At 42.3% G+C, this 19,676-nt stretch overlaps 1 protein-coding gene across 8 annotated transcripts in view; it reads right to left on the reverse strand.

Annotated features, from left to right (window-relative positions):
- Dym (dymeclin) overlaps nucleotides 1-19,676 on the reverse strand; it is a 274,253-nt gene that overhangs the window by 169,246 nt on the left and 85,331 nt on the right. For all 8 annotated transcript variants that reach the window (XM_075968265.1, XM_075968269.1, XM_075968267.1 and 5 more), the window contains 5 exons: nucleotides 14,458-14,640; nucleotides 9,171-9,346; nucleotides 5,094-5,219; nucleotides 2,437-2,550; nucleotides 1,145-1,239 (listed from right to left, as the gene is read on the reverse strand). In XM_075968265.1, coding sequence (XP_075824380.1) covers nucleotides 1,145-1,239; nucleotides 2,437-2,550; nucleotides 5,094-5,219; nucleotides 9,171-9,346; nucleotides 14,458-14,640 — 694 coding nt within the window. The remainder of the gene's footprint in view (nucleotides 1-1,144; nucleotides 1,240-2,436; nucleotides 2,551-5,093; nucleotides 5,220-9,170; nucleotides 9,347-14,457; nucleotides 14,641-19,676) is intronic.

Genomic DNA, 19,676 nt, shown 5'->3' on the forward strand with positions numbered 1-19,676 from the left:
TGGCCAATACAAGTGGACTCCAGGAGGTTTTTAAAAAGGGAGGGGAAAGACCATGGAGTTGGAGGACAATCTGGAAAGAGCTGGGGGTTGAGAAAGATGAACAAAATGCATTGTATGAAAAAAACAAAACCCAAATCAAAACAACTTCCCTGATACATGGTTTACTTGAAAACTCGCATTGAGCAGCCTACTGGAAAAGAAAAAGATAACCCACATATATTAGAAATCCTTGCAAATGATATTTATGATCTGATAATAACTTTCCTAACTTTAAAGATCATATACTCTTGGAAAAGGAGGAGGGGTGACAATGGGGGTTCCTAGTGATGACTGTTATGGCAGGCCAAACTGTACGTCCTCAGAAAATGTTAATATGTAACTGTACTTGGCAAAAGGCAACACACAGTTACGGTTCTATAAGACTATTAAGATGGTGAGGAGATTGTGGGTTTGTTAGGCAGGGCCAAGGTGCCATCTAAGTGGAGAACCACAAAAAGGAGTCTGGAATGATGAGAGGACTCAGCCACCCACTCCTGATGGTAACAGAGGCCATGAGTCAAAGAACAAGGTGCTTCTAACAGCTGGAAAACAGGCTCTCCCACGGAGCATCTAGAAAATAATGCGGCTCTGTTGACCGTACAAACCTGCACTATAACAAATTTATATAAGTAATATCGGCAATAACAGGAGATCATGACAAAGTTAAACAGCTATGGAGAGAATACTGTGGTGGGGGGTACGGCAGTGATACAGCCCTTGCATAAAACCCTACCAAAAATAAAAATGACAGTTCTCAAAGACAAACACAGATAACTGTCAAAGTGTAGTTTGATGCTTTAGAAAATACTTAGCACAGTGGTTACAGCTTTGTTTGCATGGTTAACAAAGTGTGCCTCCAGAAAGCTGATATACACAACCCAAGAGGAGACCTAACATTCCAGTTCATAAAAAGACCTAACATACATGCCCACAAATGCTGATCAACAAATAAAACAGAACAAGGTATCCTCAACCATAGGAAAGAATGGGAAACTGAGGAACACCTGCCATTTGTGCACATGTTTAAAAAGGTCTCTGTGTGGTACCCTTATCAGAAGACCAGCCAAAAGGAAAACTCAGTGTTTCCTTTAAAGTTCCTTTTTACCTGATGATCCTCTGGGCAGCGTACTGATGGAGAGAACGGAACTGTGCTGACATGTTTGCTAAAGCTGCCAAGCAGTTTGTGTGCAGGTACTTGTCCTGTGGGAAAAGAACAACTTTAGAACATACATCATATCTTCTACATGCTTCAAGGAAGGTTAACTAAAAGTAACTGTACGCCCAGCTGTCCCTAATGCTAGAAAAGTGCCCTGGATCTGTATTCTCTAGTCCCCAAGTCTACACAGCACCGAGAAGTCGGAGTGTTTCCACAATTCACTTGGAAGCAACGGACATGAAATACGATGACACACATGACGGATCACCCTGGGATGGCTCTAGACCCTCCCCGTCACGCACAGCAGAGACTGCCTACTGTGATCTCAGATAAAAATAATTGGGATATCCATCTGTACCAGTCCCATGGAGCAAAAACCCCTTAGCTGTGTGTTCTGTACACAGCTTTCCTTGGTAACATATTTCTACTGACTAAGACTGAAATTTTACAGAATTCAGCAGAATTAATTTTTTCCAACTTTTCAAGGCATTTGAACTAGTACTTTGGGGGATTGCTTTTCTTTGTTTTGAAGACAGGAGCTCATGTAGTTCAGGCTGATCTCAAATTTGTTATGTATGCTGGCCATGGTGGCACACATCTTTAATTTCAGCATTAGAGAAGCAGAGGCAGGTGAATCTCTGTGAGTCAAGGCCAGCCTAGTCTACATAGCCAGTTACAGGTCAGTCAGAGCTACGTAATATGATCCTGTCTCAACGAAACAAAATTGCTATATAGCTGAGGATGACCTTGAAGTGACTGGCAGGACTTCTGTGTTCAGCTTATGGAGTGCAGTGGCTAGAGCCCAGGACTCTGGGAGTGCCAGCTAGCACTGCCAAACGAGCAACAACCCCAGCTCCTTGCACTTTTCCTCCTTATGTGAATTTGTATTTTCTCATAGTCATCTAGTTATATATTTTGCTGCAGCTTAAAAGGGCCAATCAGTGCTATCAGTCTAGCAAGGGCAGGCATACAGCAGCCTGGATCTCAATGTGCTTCCCTGCTTCTCCCCATTTCATACAAAGGGTACTGCAGTGAATAATGAGTCGATATTAAGAAATAGACATTGCAGTATAATCGTGTAATATGGTAAGTGTGTGCTGGTCTGAATTTTTCTAGCATTGTCTGTGATATTAAATTTAAATTTTCTAGCACATTCCATAACCACATTTCACGGGATTAAAATGCTTTACAACATGGTCAACAGTACATAAAGGCGGAGAAAATAGCTGTGGGATACTTACTCTAGTTCTGGTCATATTGTACTGTATCGTTCTTATTACGACCAGAATTAGGAGACTCCCCAGGGAAATTTCAGTTAAGACTCGTTCTGAATACCAAGTAATGTTTTTTAATATCTGTAATGAGGAAGAAAAATTTGAGTAAAAATGACTCCCTTAGGAAAAAGATGTGTCTCCCATTTCCTGGTAGTTAGTTACTCTAAAGGTAAGTAAAGCAGTAAAAAGATGAGCGGAGACCTTCAGTTCAGCTAAGCAGAGGTGCTAATAGGTTTACTCCTCTTTTCTTAAACAGATGAGGGAAAGAAAACCAGGTCTGCAAATCAAGAGGTTATCTACTAATATAATTAGTAGAAGAATTATAGTAGATATAGTAGATGTGTATATCTGCTAATATAACTAATAGACAAAGAGGAGATGTATATATCTACTGATATCATTAGTAGACAAAAAGGAGATGTGTATATCTGCTAATATAATTAAAAGACAAAGAGATTATATATCTACAGATATCATTAGAAGACAAAGAGAAGATGTGTATATCTGCTAATATAATTAATAGAAAAAGAGGACATGTATATATCTACTGATAGAATTAATAGACAAAGAGGAGATAGGTATGTCTACAGATATCATTAGCAGACAAAGAACAGATGTATATGAAAGAGACAGAGCAAACAGATAAAAACAACAGGAAAAGTAAACAGAACTTAGCAATGAGAAGCAAAAGTAAGACAGAGTAGGTGCTGAGAGGCAGAACTTTCCCTAGAGAACGTAAAGAACTTCCATGGATAATTAGGAGAGCCCAGGGACACCACGGGCCCAGCATTCAAACTACTGGGGCTGTTCCAAGCTGCCAGCCAGTACCAAGTCAATAAAGAGTATCTTAGAAAAAGTACACAAATTCCTTAAGAGACAGCTAACAAAACTCAGATTAACCAAACTTAAAAGAATACACACAACCAATTAATACACCAAGACCAATTATGGTTCATCTCAAGAATGTGAAGATTCATCAGTGTAATTCACTATATTAACAGATTAGAATACCAAAAAAGCTTAAGATCAAAAATATATAAAGAATTCTTACAACCCACCAATAATATAAATAAGTCAACTTTTAAAGGTGTGATATATAGATATTTATACATCTCATAAATATATTAACAATATACATTGGAGAAAAGATGGTCTCTTCAACAAACTGGATATCCACATGTAAAATAAAAGTAGATCCCAATTTTTCACCCAGTGCAAAAATCAACTCCAAATAGATCAGATGTAAAATTCTGAAGCTGACAGAGGAAAAATGCCTCAAGATACTGGTATAGGTGAGGGCTCCCTGCACAGGATTCCAACTGCTCAGGAAATAATCTCAACTGAGAAATGTAATCTCACGAAACTAAAAACTTGAGCACATAAAAGTAAACAATCTAGTGAAGAGACAACCTTCAGGATGAGAGAAAATCTGCTATCTACACATCTCACAGGAGACTGAGGTCCAGAATACAGGAGAAACTCAAACACTAAAGAACAAGAAATCAAACAACCCACTTAATAAATGAGTAGGTAACTTTAAGAAAAGTTGAAATATTCACAAAAAAAATCAGAGAAATTCAAATTAAAACAAGCAAAAGATTATGCCTCCTCCCTGTCGGAACGGCAGAATTTTAGGGAACAATAACAAATGCTGACTGTGTGGGAAAGAGAATAGGCAGACGAGACGGCCCACTAGGTAATGGCTCGGCGTTTGCCACTTAGTCTGACGCCCCCAGACACTTCTGGTGGAAATGTAAACTAAGTCTAGCTACTATGGAAACCAAGATGATAGTTTCCCAAAAAACTAAAACTAGAAACAACATATGATCCTTTTGGTCATATACCACTTTTGGCTATTTACCAAGGACTCCAAGCCAACATGTCACAAAGACACTTGCCCATCATGCTCACAGCAGCACTGGTCACAGCTGCTAAATTATGGAACTGACCTAAGTGTCTACCAATAACGAGGGTGAAGAAAATGTAGTGTGCACACACAACGGCATTTTTTTTCAGCCTTAAGAACAAAGTTCGCTACTACACACCTGTGACTCCCCAGCATCAGGGATGCAGAGGCAGAAAGACCAGGAATTCAAGCCTTACCAACATAGATAGTTCAAAGTCAATTTGGGTTACAGGAGACCCTGTCCCAAAAAAACAACAATAAAAAGGACAAAATGACATCATTTTCAGGAAAATGGACACAACTGAAGACGATCACATTAAGTATCTTAAGTCAGTCTCAGATAAAGCCTATGCTTTCTCTTGTTTCTGGATGCTAGATTTCAAATACATATGGCACTATAGTAGATGTGGAAATTGTCCTGGGGGAATGAAGAAATAATCAGATGCTCAAAAACATTGCATTTTCATAGGAAAGTACCCTCAAGGAACCCAGTATAATGTACAACAAACATACACTAATGAAAACAGAGGCTACAAGTTGTTCAGAAGAGAATGAGGGGACAAGATACAGCATTAGTTCGTGAAACTAAGAAAACACCATCTCTAGTCCAAGTGCTCCCAGAACTCTGCCAGAAGGAAAACAGATGAAACACTACGGCCAAGTACACTCTATGGAGAAGCACTTCTGCCTGTACCCCTCATCAACCATGGGAACTTACCACTTCATGGATGGACCTATTGAAGCCGTCGTCTTCTGTAAGGATCAACAGTATTATAAGGGCCATATATACATGGTGTGAATTTCTTTCCTCAACACGATACAGAATCTCAAGAATTGGTAAAACCTAGGAAATAAAAAATTATAAAATTTCAATATACTATGAGGGCTTAACACTGCTATTTTGTATGTTTTGCTCTAAGGTCATGTAGCTTTCGTAATACAAAAGATAAACACTCACTGGCCACATGCACTCTCCACACACACACACACACCAAAGGTCCCAAGCAAGAGTCATCACTAACTCTGTAAAGGTCTTGCCAAAGGAAAGGCTAATATCCAGAGACCCTTTGGGCTCACAGTTGAAATTTTAGATGTTAGATCAACCTCCTCTACTTAAAGAAGGAAGAAAAAGAAACTTGGACTGTTCAGAAGAGCTTGGCTGCTCATAAATTTAAAGCATTTTAATCTGCATGCTTCATACCGCTTGTTCTTTCATGCTATAATCCAAAGGGGCACTTCCCCTAAGGGACTACTGCTGCCCACGGTGTGTTTTCTCTGCGTGTGCCGAGACTTAGTCTTCAGAGTATCAGGGTTTCAGCTGATGATTCTGTTCACATATGTGTAAGTTCATTTCTAATCATTTCTCTGACACTGTCTGTTTGCTCATGCTATACGAACCAGGGTAACCATCACTTGAAGTATATTGTGCCTGTGTGAAACCACCACACACACTGTGTGGCTGGTTTTATGTCAACTTGGCATAAGCTAGAGTCCTTTTCAAGGAGCAAGTGTCTATTAAGAAAATGCCCCCACCAGATGGGTCTGTGAGCAAGACTGCGGTGCATTTTCATTTTCTTGGCTGATGGCCCTGCTCACTGGTGTTTTAAAAAAGATGGCTGAGAAAAACCACGGAAAGCAGGCCAGTGAGCAAAACCATTCTCTAGGTTCTTGGCCTGACTTCCTTGGAAAGTATGCTACAAGCTGTAAGATGAAATAAACCTACGCCACACCACACTTTAGTAAAGGACCTGGGGACCCAACGTTTTCTTGTGGCCTTCAAGGGTAACACCACACACACACACACACACACACACACACACACACACACGGGAGAGGGGAGTGAGGAGGGATGGATTTAAAAAAAAAACTTTTAAAAGTTAAAAGAGTCGGGTTTGGTGATACACGCCTTTAATTCCAGCATGTGGGAAGCAGAGGCAGGAGGATCTCTGAATCTGAGGCCAGCCTCATCCACTAATTGGGTTCCAGGACAGTCAGAGTTGCAGAGAATTTCTGTCTTGCACCACCCCATCCCCACAAGTTAAAAATGATGGGTCCAACAGGACTATGCCAAAGTAACATTAATTCTTCCTTTCAATGTTTTTACTGAGATAGTAAATATACATATTGTATAATCCCTGCATTTAAAAGATACAATTAAATAGTTTATAGATTTACAAATGTGTAACTATCACCAGTTAATTTTAGAATATTTTCATTATTTCAAAGAGAAATCTTAGACTTTTTGATTATTAGTTCTCCAATCACTCTCTTCCTTTTCCCCTCTTACCCAGTGTGAGCCGTTTTCTAATCGCTGTGGCCAAAATAGAAAATATTCTGAAAGAATCAACTTACTGGACGGAAGGCTTATCTGGCTCATGGTTTCAGGAGCATTTCACTTGCCACAGTAAGGCTGACATGGTGGAGACCATAGCAGCGGGGGCAAAAGGAGAAGACTCCTTACAAGGTACTGAGCAGGAAAGGGAGCTCTCAGACCTCAAGCAGGGGTGGACACAGCCTTCGAGAGAGCCCATGCCTTGAGTCCTACTTCTACCACCCAGGGTCCACCTGTTAGAGGAACCTGAAAATACCACCACACACTACCGAGTCTTTACATCATAATGTGGAGGATGCTTCTTCAGATCCAGGCTGTGCTGGCTAGTTTTAAGTCAACTTGACACAAGCTTAGAGTCTTCAGAGATGAGAGACTCTCAATTGAGAAAATGCCTCCTCAAGATGCAGCTGTAGGCTAGCCGGTAGGGCATTTTCTTCATTAGTGGTTGATGGGGGAGAGCCTAGTCCACTGTGAGTGGGACCACCCCGGGCTGGTGGTCCTGGGTTCTATAAGAAAGCAGGCTGAGTGTTGTGGGATTTCAATCCATTTTGCCAAAGTCTTTTGGAGCAGTAAGCCCTAGGGTTCAGTCTTGTCTGCCAATGTGACTGCTTAAGAGCTGAGGATGGCGCTCTCTCCCTTTCTCTTCCTCTCCCCCCCCCACCTCTGTCTGTCTGTCTGTCTCTGTCTCTCTCTCTTGGGTTGTCAGAGCCAGGAGTAGTTGGTCCCCATCTCTCCTGGGCAGAAAAGTAGGACACTGCAGGCTAATCTGTACAGTATCAATGAGTGTTTACCTCCACCTTATACCTAAGTGAAACACTCCTCCAAGGCCTATGCAGCAGCTCCTGTCTCCAGTTCCTGCCTGGTTTGAGTTCTCCCTTTGGCCTCCCTCAATAGACCGTATTCTGGATATATAAGCCAAATAAACCCTCTCCTCCTCAAGCTGCTTTTGGTCACAGTGTTTCGTCACAGCAATAACTCTAACTAGGGCAGATCGTATTAACACCCACCTAATGATCAGAGGAACTACTTCCTTTCTCCTTCTCCGGGGGTCACTGTTTTCGAGTTTTGTGTGAATGGGATCACAGAGTGTGTCAGAGGGAAAGGCCTACACTGGAGTGGCAGCCCGAACCCCACCCTCACAAGAACATGGACAGAAGTATCTGACAAGCGCTGAGATGCCATGTGCCACCTTCTGAAATCAGAGTCTACACAGCAAAGGGACTGTCAACTATCTAAAAATTACATCACAGAATAAATCTCTTCTTGCAGCATATTATATTCCAAGGTCACAGCCTCAACGAATATTTATTATAAAAGAAAGAGAAGCAGAAAGATATAAGGACATAATCTAGGAAATTATGAAAACCCTACTATGCTCTTAAAAACTCCCAAACGAATCCTTGTAGATTTTCATCAGCGGGTGTTCTCAAACTGGAGACACTGGTCCCTCATCTTACAAACCTCCATCTGCACTACACTACAAGCCTACAAGCCACGCCCAGGCTTCCTGCTGATTGTCAAAAGTCCCCCAGAATTCCTTGCACACAGTTATCTCAGTGCTCCTCACACCCATGGGGAGCCACACCGTATTGTGCTATTTAAGGCAATGCTATTCACCTTTCTGGAGACTTTTTTATACATCACACTTTTTGTTCTTATGCCACTGTGATAAATAATATGCTAAAAATGCTAGTATCTTATGCTTTTTCAGCTTTTACATAGTATTTAGAACCAATAAAAGAAGCTAACAAATGCTCGGTGAAGCTCTGTTCGACCTGTGGAACCTGAATGCAGTGACAGTTGACGATATTTCAAGCATACCCTGGTACGGTAGCCTACTCTTCCCTTTAGTGAAACTGATGGTAAACATTAGCTTCGATGGAAATCATTGATTGCCTAAAGGAGCTCCATCTGCCAAGACAAATTGTAGAACTGATTTTATTCACAGAGTGGACCTTAAAGTGGTGTCTGGCCAGGTGCCTGAAAATGACTAACCATCCAGGAGTGGCACTCAGAGGGCACTGGCATCCAGGCTGTGCGGAGGATGGACCCTGGGGAAACCAAGCTGGAACAATCACCCTGGCTTTCATCGCTGTCAGCAGCAATGTGTGACAACCAAGACCAATTATGCGAACCCGGAGGACAGGCCTCATCAGCTGGAAGGAACAAGAAGATATACAAATGTCCTTGAGGGTTATACAGGACGCTTCTTAGAGCGCCTGCTGAGATGGGACCTGGGCAACCACAAGGACAGAGGTTGTGTCACACTGACTGAGGCTGCCCACTCACTTGGGCTGTGAGCAGCTCCCCGTAGACTGCTCCTACAGGGAGGAGGTGCAGACCCTCTGCCTATGTCTGGTGACCTCTCCCATCAGACGAGCACTCTTACCCTCTTGGAAAAGAAAATAAGTCACTCTTTATAAAGTCGCAAGACAGGCACGGCATGTTTCTTGTGATACTTACGAGGTTTTCCATATCTGTTCGAGCCAACACGTACGTCCTGACGTTGCTGTTCTGGTGGAGCAGAGTGTACAGGAGGAGTGTGGCTTGATCAGACTGCTGCTCACAGAGGGCTGTGTACAGACTGTTGAAGTTAATCTGGAAGGCGTGTGGGATGGACGACGGGAAAGGACTGCTGTCTAAAATACAGAGAACAAGCATGAAAATGCATGAAAGTGCAGATGAGCATTTCCGAGGAGTTTATTTACACACAATAGCTAAGCTTCTTCAAATAAGTAAACCATGACTGATGCACCACTAAAATTAATTCATTTTTAAGAAAAATGGGTAAAATAACAATATGCAACTTAGCTAGTATTAAAATAAGATAAAAATAAATATATGAAATACAGCTGGCCTAGGGAACGACCATAAACATCTACAAAAGTTTTATTTAAACAAAACTGAAGGATGAACAGAGAGCTCAGTGTGGCAAACTGCTCTGGCAGAGGACCACATGGGTGGCCCGCGACCATGTGTGACTCCACCTTCTGGCTTCCATGAACACCTGATGCACTCAAGCCACTACCCACATAAGGACAAATACATACATACATATTTAAAATAAATAAAACCAATCTTTAAAAACTAAAAATTAACTGACTACAACTGCTGAGAAACTTGCTAAAGTTTCTAAATAAATCATAGCTCGGACATCTTAAGAACCTAACTGAAGATGAATTAATTAATTGATTAATTAGTTTAATTGTGTGTGTGAGAGGGAGAGAGACAGAGGGACGGATGCATGAGTGTGTACATACACGCGGAGGCCAGAGGAGGACTTCGGGTACCTTCCTCTAGTGCTCTCTACCATATTTTCTGAGCGAGGGTGAAGCCAGTTATTTCAATGAGGCTGGCTAGTAAGCCCTGGATTTGCCTCTCCACCCTGCAATGCTGGGGCTACAGACACACACCTGTGCCTCCGTTTTGCACAGGTTCTGCTGTGAACTCGGCCTCTCCTGCTTTACATCAATTGCTTGTTAAGCTACCTTAACTCCTGAGTGATGATGAATTGAAAGATAAACGATTCAATTGTTTGACAGAGACACTTTCAAGATAAGCATAGCATCCTGGCAGTGGCAAGATTATATAGCTCACTGCTCTCACCCAAGTCCACAGTGAGAGAGCAAAAGTGGGGGAGAAAGATAAGGAAAATGTGAAGTTTCAGGAGGGAAGTGTGTAAGTCTGAAGTTTCAGACAAGAAGAGCACAAAGGACAAATCATCTGTCATTACTAGAGACCTTACTGCCTGCTCCAGCCTGGAGAGCAGGAAGGCTGTGCTGAGGGCAAGGCCCGCCCACAAAGACTCCTACTTGTGAACATGCAAATTCACTTGAAAGGAGAGAGCTTAAACTAGAACACCACTGAAGCAGTTCTGGGCTAAAACAACCATCAGGGGAAGCGTTTCCCTAACATCGGCACAAAAGCCAAGGAAACTGCGGTCCAAAGCATCCAGGTTCCATCCTGAGCTGGCAGCAGATCTTAGTCCCACTGTGCTGAGTTTGTAAGCTTGAAAGAAACACTGACAGGATTGTGGTACTTATAACCACATACTCTTGGTTCTAGAGAGGCCAGGCAAAGTATAACAGGGTTGCAGTTCCTGCAAGGAGGCCCTGAGAGGCCACTCCATGAAGTTGCAGTAAGTTCTAAGTCACAATAAGAGACCCCATGTCCTAACTAGCTCTAATTATCAACCTGCCCGGAGTCATCTGAGAGTAAAGTACCCAGAGACTAAGGAAGTACCTAGATCAGACTGGCCTATGGGCGTTACTGTGGGGAACTGTCTTCACTACTAACTTGTGCAGAAGAGCCCATCCCACTGTGGGTAGCACCATACCTAGGCAGGTGGTTCTGGGAAGTATAAGAAAACTAGTAAGCTGTGAGTCAGAGTGAGCCAGAGAACAAGCTAGCATGCAGCGCTGGCTTCATGGCTCCTGTCTTGAGCTCTAGTCCTGACTTTCCTTGATGAATTGTGACCAGAAAGGGTAGGCCAAATACACCCTTTTCTCCCCAAGTTTGTTTAGGTTAGAGTGTTTTATTACAGCAACAGAACTGAACTAGAATGCCCTAGAATGTTGGCCATATAACTAGACTGTTGCATGTCTAGTAAGGGAAGCTGCAGGAGCAGAGTGCGCACGGCCCAAAGGACAGGTCCTGCAGGTGGAAGACCTGGAGAGGGCAGCAGCGCTGACAGGGCGACGCGAGGGTTAGTGTCTGTCTGTCTGGGAACGTTCGCTCGTGCCATTCCACACGAGAAGTACGCAGCTTGGACTTGACTTTATAGGAGCTCATGGTAGGGGTTGTCTTGAGTACCAGGTGAGACTTCAACTTTAGACTTGTATACCGTGCTGGGATTGTGAGAGACTATTGCCGTGAGCCAATGGGGAACAGAGTGGAAGGCTATGGCTTAAAATTTATGTGTTTAGGTGCCAAGCTAACAAGGGATGGAGTTGTGATGGTCAAACTTGATAAGACTTAGAATACCCTGAAAATAGATCTGGTCACGTCTGTGAGGGGATATCTAGGTAAACTGAGGTGAGAAGAGCAACCTTAACCATTGGCAGTGCCTTTCATGGGCCAGGGTCCCAGACTAAACGAAAGCACAATAAACACAAAGGACAGACAACAAGCTAAGACAAGCATTCAACACTCTCTACCACCTGACTGCAGATCCATCTCTCAAGCTGCTGAGGCCAAAGCTCCTGCATAACAGACTGGACCCTGGGATCACACACAAGTTGGAATAAGCCCTCCTGCCTTAGCCTGCTGTTTGTATGTCACAGCAAAAATACAAGTAATATAGTGAACATGCAAATATAAATAATTTTTACAGGACTCAGAATGATAGCAAAGTAGAGTACCCACTTACCTATGCTATATTTGATTCCCCCGACATAAATGTGTTTTCTGTGTGTAGTCACAATAGCTACACACGCCAACAGGTGGCGTGAATCAGCCATTATACAATGCGTTTGTCTATTATCCCTTATTTAATCTGTACAACAACTGAGTCATTATTCTGCCCAATTTTAGAAATGATGAAATAGAAGCTTGCAGAGATTAAATAAAAAATGTCCCAAGTCATGGTGAGTAAACCCAGACTGAGCTCTGCATCACACTGCTCCTCACAGCAACAGCAGTGATTGGTGAATCTACACTACAGTAAAACCTCCTTTATGTCTTAAAGAACCACCTGGAACAGATTGTAGTCTGCCTGACTCTGATGCCAGTCCTCGAAGCTGCCATGCTACTGAGTGGTCTCCAAAAAGAGAATAATCACAGAAGAGGTCCCATTCTAAAGTATCAAGCAGGGTCCAGTTGTAACTGCACATGAACCTTTGGCCTGAGTGGCAAAAGCTACAACAGCAGAAACCATACGCCGCATCCTTGCTGGGTTCTCTACTCTACTCTTGCTTGATATTCATGTAAAGTGCTGGATGACGGTATATCCATACTGCAGACACCATCACTGAGGACCCTGAGATTATACAAACTGCCCAAGGTCTCACTCCGAAATGACCAGGGTGTGGGATGGACCCAGGTCAGCTCAGCTCCAAAATGAGCTTTCTTGGCTACGAAGTGACACTGTCACCAATGAAAAAGTATAGAAATAAAACAGAAAACATTGAACACACAAGTTTCACTTCCTATCCACTGAACTGATACTGGCTCCCCATTGCACTATAGTTTGAACGCCTGTGTACTCCCCCAAATGTACACAAAAGCAAGCTGGGCGGTGGTGGCGCACGCCTTTAATCCCAGCACTCAGGAGGCAGAAGCAGGCGGATCTCTGTGAGTTCGAGACCAGCCTGGTCTACAAGAGCTAGTTCCAGGACAGGCTCCAAAGCTACAGAGAGATCTTGTCTCAAAAACCACAAAAACCACACACACACACACACACACACACACACACACACAAAAAGCACACAAAAGCTTAGCTGCCAGTGCAGTGGTGGGGCTTTCAGGAAGGGATTCAGGCATGCGAGTGAGGAGTTAAGGCCTTTATAAAAGAGGCTTCGTTCAGCACCACCATTTAGCCTTCCATCTCTATGTAAGATACAGCATCAAGGCATAACATTACAACTGGAGATGGGTTAGACAACAATGAGGACCCTAAGAGAGACACACATAGCTCTAATCTACATGGGAAGTAGAAAAAGACAAGATCTCCTGAGTAAATTGGGAGCCTTGAGGGAGGGTTGAAGGAGAGGGAAAAGGCAGGGAGGGGAGCAGAGAAAAATGTAGAGCTCAATAAAAATCAATTAAGAGCCGGGCGGTGGTGGTGCATGCCTTTAATCCCATCACTTGGGAGCTTGGGAGGCAGAGGCAGGCGGATCTCTGTGAGTTCGAGACCAGCCTGGTCTACAAGAGCTAGTTTCAGGACAGGCTCCAAAACCACAGAAAAACCCTGTCTCGAAAAACCAAAAATAATAATAATAATAATAAATAAATAAATAAATAAATAAATAAATAAAAATCAATTAAAAAAAAAAGAACTGGAGAGGGGGCCTTCACAGACACTACGCTTGCTGGGTCTTTGATCTTCTACTTCCCGGTCTCTAGCACTATCAGAAATAAACTTCTGCTATTTACAAATTCCCCAGGCTTAAGTACTTTGTTACAGCAGCACAAATGGATGAGGACTCCACATGTGAAATTTTCAACAACGACAAAGGTATAACTCCTTGGCACCCCACTCCTCTGACTATGAGAAATTAGAAAAGGTCAGCAAAGAAACATGGCAAAGACATCCAGATGCCTCTATGAATCTACCCAATAACTGCACTTTTTGCTCATCTTAATATTATATGAGTGTTGGACGTACCCTGACCACCCAAGTATAGGAACCTTCCCTTCCACATACCCAACTACATCAACTTGGACAAAAAAAGTTTGTTGATTTCTGTTACAATATTTAGTCGTATAAAACTTTAATCAAAAGACATATTTAAAACAACCAATCATGTAGGCTTCACATGCTAATTCTTGTGCCTAACATTTAATTAAGTTCCAGCTACTTGAACTTGTCTTGATTGCCAAGTTACTTGTCTCTGAAAAAAATAAATTTAATGGATATTAAAGGACCACAGAATTATTCTAAGAATTATTTGACCTCCCTGAGGAAAATGGCAGAAAATACACCCCATCTTTTTCTTATTGACGCTCCTCTCAAAAACCAGACAGTGATAAACAAACTGGAGAGGACGAGCTACCGCTTACTAGAAAGAGGTTCAAAAAAAGCACCACAGACCTTGCGTGTTCTTAAAGGACGTGACGGCTTGTCTGTAAGGGTTTGGTGTGTCTGGAGCATCTGTCAGGTTCACCAGCACCAGCAGAAGAAGGAGACTCTGGTTGGCCAGAGGGGAAGTAAGTTCTGGAGAGGCAGTTGTTTTGCTGCTCGCCCCGCCGAGCGTGAAGACAGTCCAGAGACCAGCTTGAAAAGAAAACACATAGTTAGGACTGCATCACCAATAATGCTGAGTTTTCTATATGTTTATGCCTAAAACTTTGAATATATATTTTTAGCTAGAAACAAAACAAGTTCATTATTTGAAGATTCTATAGACTGTCCACATCCACACCCAAGCCACCAAAGAATATATAATGCCTTACTCGTGTTTCTGTGTTGAAATGAGATATTTTGAATATATGGGTTTAAAATATCATTACAACCAGTTTCTTATAATATTTAAAACACAACTACTAGACATAGTAAAACCACATGTTAGTTACAACCCTGGTGGACAAAGCTGCTGGGGTACTCACTCTTTCACAAGTGTACCACAGCATGGTGTTGGCACAAAAACAGACATATTGACCATTGAATACAGAGATGTCAAGCCAGTACCTAACCTTAGAAGCTTCACCTCTACTGACTAGTATTAATGGTGCTGACGGTACTCTGCATGCTACAGGAGAAGAAAGCTAATTATAAATAGCACCCTGCTACAAACCCTGGAACCTACAAACATCATTGACCTTCCAGAAAGATATACCAGTGAAACAGCTGCACAAACGTACAGAAGTAACCAATCATTTTCTGAATGGCTCTAAGGGCCTCTGCATGACATGAAACCAAAGTGGCAAGAACCTGAAACCAGGTAAGTCCTAGGCCTGGGGCTAAACCTAACCCTAGTATTCTGCTAAAGGAACACAACAATAAAAAAAACTCCTAAGGACATACTATACGAATAGATCAGTGCCTCATTAAAACCACATCAGACAGAGAAGCTTCTTCTTGCACAGGCTCACAGCAGGACAATGTGCAGAGAGCAACGGACTGTAAACTAAGGATGCTTGCTTGTTTCCCGGCCACCCAGACCCAAATAATCACACAGAAACTATATTAATTACAGCACTGTACAGCTAATGACTCGGGCATATTTCTATCTAGCTCTCACATCTTTTTTTAAATTAATTAATTAATTTATTTATTAAAGATTTCTGTCTCCTCCCCGCCACCGCCTCCCATTTCCCTCCCCCTCCCCCAACCAACTCCCCCTCTCTCATCACCCTGAAGAGCAGTCAGGGTTCCCTGCCCTGTGGGGTTCCAAGGACCTCCCACCTCCTTCTAGGTCTAGTAAGGTGAACATCCAAACAGCCTAGGCTCCCACAAAGCCAGTACGTACAGTAGGATCAAAACCCAGTGCCATTGTTCTTGACTTCCCTAGCTCTTACATCTTGAAAGAACCCATTTCTATTCATCTGTGTATTGCCACGAGGCTGTGGCTTACTGGAAAGGTTCTCAATTCTTTTCCTTTGGCAGCTACATGGTGTCTCTTTTACTCCACCTATTTTCTCTCTATATCTCTGTTTGAATTTCCTTCCTGGCTTTACTCTGCTAAGCCATTGGCCAAAACAGCTTATTAACCAATGGTAGTAAGACACATACAGCATACAGAGGGGAATCCCACATCAACAGACTTTAGAGCATTCAGTGCTAAATGGGATGTTTTCATCAGAGTCCTTCCTCTCAAGGTCCAGGGATCTATGCAGAAGAAAAAGTGGAGAGCTTCTCAGAGCCAGAGGTGATGGGTGAAATAACTCCAAGAAAAGTATCTTCCAGAAACAACAGGACTAATGCACATATAAACTCACAGAGACTGTGGCAGAGCACACAAGACCTGCACAGATTCAAGCCAGACAGGGTCCCAGCACCAAGAGGGAAAGTGAACACTGGGTGCTACCCCTAACCTAGAAGCTTTCTGCAATTGATACCCATGGGCAAAGGGAAAATCAGCTTTGTCCAGTGGAGTGCCATTGCATGCATCAACCAGACTCCAGGACAGACCCCATGCTCAGGAGCAGCTGTCCAACACAACAGTAACTCAGTGGTTTATTTGAGGACTTTCTGTTTCATTTGGCCATTTTTTTTCCTTATTGGTCTTTGTTCCTTTGTTTTGACTTTTATTTCTGTGGGGAGTTTTGGTTTTAAGGATTTTGTTTCTGTGAGGGGATGGAGAACTACTATAAAGATGGGAGGGTACAGAGATGGGAGGATCTGGAAAGACTTGGGGGAAGGAAAAATTATGTTCAGAAATTTTACATTAAAATGTGGAAAATGTGAAAACATCAGAACTTAGACTGTTGGTGTATCATTATGTGGGACATGGAAAACCCTCATTCAAATACCACTGAGTAAAAAAAAGGCAAATCACAAAATAACACTTGTATACAATAACAAGTCCCATTTGTTTTCAAACTTTGTAAGTATACATATTTGTGCATGTGAACCCCCCGGGGTGTGTGCGCCAGGATCCATACTGGCCATGCCAGGTCATGGAGAAGAGTACAAATCAAGGAATCTGTAATTTAAGCAATTACGAACCAGCTAGAATGGCAGCAAGAGGAAGGAAATTCCTGGTCACCAACTCAGAAAATGTGACGCAATGTATGGTGGAACTGAGGATATAGCCCTACAATTTTTATTTAAACTAACAAGTTTAAAACGGAGGAAAAGAGGCAAAGAAGGGGGAAGGGAAGACTTGGCAGATGTGGTGGAGGAAGAAGAAAGGAATGGAGTCAGGGAGAGTGTGCTGGCTGGTCTTATATCAACCTAACATATGAACTAGAGTCATCTGAGAGGAGGGACCCTCAACTGAGAAAATGCCTCCATAGGATCTGGCTGTAGAAAAGCCTGTGGTGGTATTTTCTTTATTAGTTATTGGTGGGGGAGGGCCCAGCCCATTGTGGGTGGTGCCATCTGTGGGCAGGTGGTCCTGGGTTCTATAAGAAAGCAGACTGAGCAAGCCAGATGGACAAGGCAATAAGCAGCACTCTGCCATGACCTCTGCATCAGCCCTGTCCCTAGGTTTCTACCCTATTTGAGTTCCTGTCCTGACCTCCTTCAGTGAGCAGTAATAAGGAAGAGTAAGTTAAATAAACTCCTGCCCAGATTGCTTTTTGGTCTTGATGTTTTACCACAGCAGTGGAAACCTTAGCTAAGACAGAGGGAAAGGCGGAGAGGCTGGATGATGATCTTGGAGGGAAAAGTCACCAACTAGAGAGATGGCTTAGAAGTCAAGACCACTTTCTGCTCTTGTAGAGGCTCTGGGTTCAGTTCATCTTCTATATGAGTTTGAGGCCAACCTGGTCTACAGAGCAAGTTCCAGGACAGCCAGGGCTACAAAGAGAAGCCTTGTCTCAAAGAAACAAACAACAACAACAACAACAACAAAAATCCTCACTAACATGCTATATCATTGATTATATCTATGTGATATAAGTAAGTGATTCTATGCTTTTATCTTTGTACATGCCTATGATTGTAGTTACTTATTACAATGGGCAGAAGTTACACTGTTAACAAATCCTCCTATTAAAAAAATGAAAAATATTGTACCACAAAACAAGCAATCTATCAATTTTATTTCTCGGAACTTGCTATGACAAGCAATTTTAATCCTTCTTTTCACTATAAACCATTCATTGTAACAATCTGCTATTTCCTAAGACGTGACATTTTTAAGAAACATACATATAACTGTGAAGGGCTAGAGAGATGGCTCGGTGGGAAGAGCACTTGTTCTCTCAGAGGACTAGGGTTTGAGTCCCTGCACCCTTATGGCAGCTCATAACTGTATGTAACTCCATTCCAGGGGATCAGATGCCTGCTTCTGAGATTCCCAGACAGCCAGCACATATAGGTGCACATACATTAATCTAAAACTTTTATACTGATAAAAATATATATGTCATTTCTTACCAAATTGTGGGTGTACGCATCACAAACTTTTAACTGTTAAAAGTATGTAAATTATGCTCACACTTGCGTCATCAGCATCCGTGTGCACATGTTTCCAGGAGCCCTGGAGGCCAGAAAGTGTTACAGGTATTGTGAGCCACCTGACACGGGTGCCTGGAACCAAACTGAACTGTTTAGCCAGCTCTCCAGTCCCCTCTAACTTATCCCATAATTCATTTCAGTGGTTTTAACTATTAACTTTTGAAGATTTTTATGAAGTGCACAAAACCTACCCAAATTTCAGAAGTCTCCGGGAATGTGAAGGGAGCCCCCACTTCCATTCCCAGTAAAGCCTCGGTGTCAGCAGAGAAGGCTGGGGCTCATCTAGCAGCTCCCTCCATTGCTGCAGGGAGCATTTCTGACACACAGACTGCTCCTTCATTTTCATTAGGAAATTTTGGATAAAATTCATCAGCTAACCAACAGCTATATAGTACAAGTTTAATGTATTCAAAACTTTTCTTTCTGCAATTCATGACACAGTTGAGAAAATCAAAGCAATATAGGAAAGGACAGGGCTGTGAGATGGCTCAGTGAGTTTTTACCGATGCTCACTGCCAAGCCTACCAGACCGACAGACATACAGACAGATAAATACATAAGTAAATAGATAGATACGCATATATAAATATGTAGATAGATTGATCAATGTAATTTTTAAAACTTTAATAGTAAAAAATTAAAAATACAGTCTGAAGCAAAAACATTTTTTTTTCTTTAGAACTAGTTGTGTACCTAAAACATACTGTCAAGTTTAGGTCACTTTCTTCCACCTAGAGTTTGTCCCAGGACTGTATGCAGTGTATTCGTCACTGTTTGTACCAGGATTGTAGGCAGAGAAAATGCAATTAGAAAATTCAACCCACAACAAAAATAACCCCAAAAGGCTCTCCAAGATAAGATATAAGTGTCGTTTTCAGATTTCCCTCACAGCTGTTCATCTTCGTTATTAGGAAAAACAGTGAATTTTCCCTGGATGAACTACACAAAGAAAATAAGTATTCTTCTTCAGAATGGCTTATTCACACCCCTCCCCCCATCTTTCACCCTTTCAGATTATTCCCAGGAATCTGGGAGCTTTTTATAAAGAAGAAAACACATATATACACAGACACACACACACACACACAGAGGAGAGAGAGAGAGAGAGAGAGAGAGAGAGAGAGAGAGAGAGAGAGAGACAGAGAGAGACAGAGAGAGAGAGACTCCTCCTTCCTTTCTGTCCC

Source organism: Microtus pennsylvanicus, chromosome 4 (genome assembly GCF_037038515.1).
Source record: "Microtus pennsylvanicus isolate mMicPen1 chromosome 4, mMicPen1.hap1, whole genome shotgun sequence".
NCBI classification, from domain to species: domain Eukaryota; kingdom Metazoa; phylum Chordata; class Mammalia; order Rodentia; family Cricetidae; genus Microtus; species Microtus pennsylvanicus.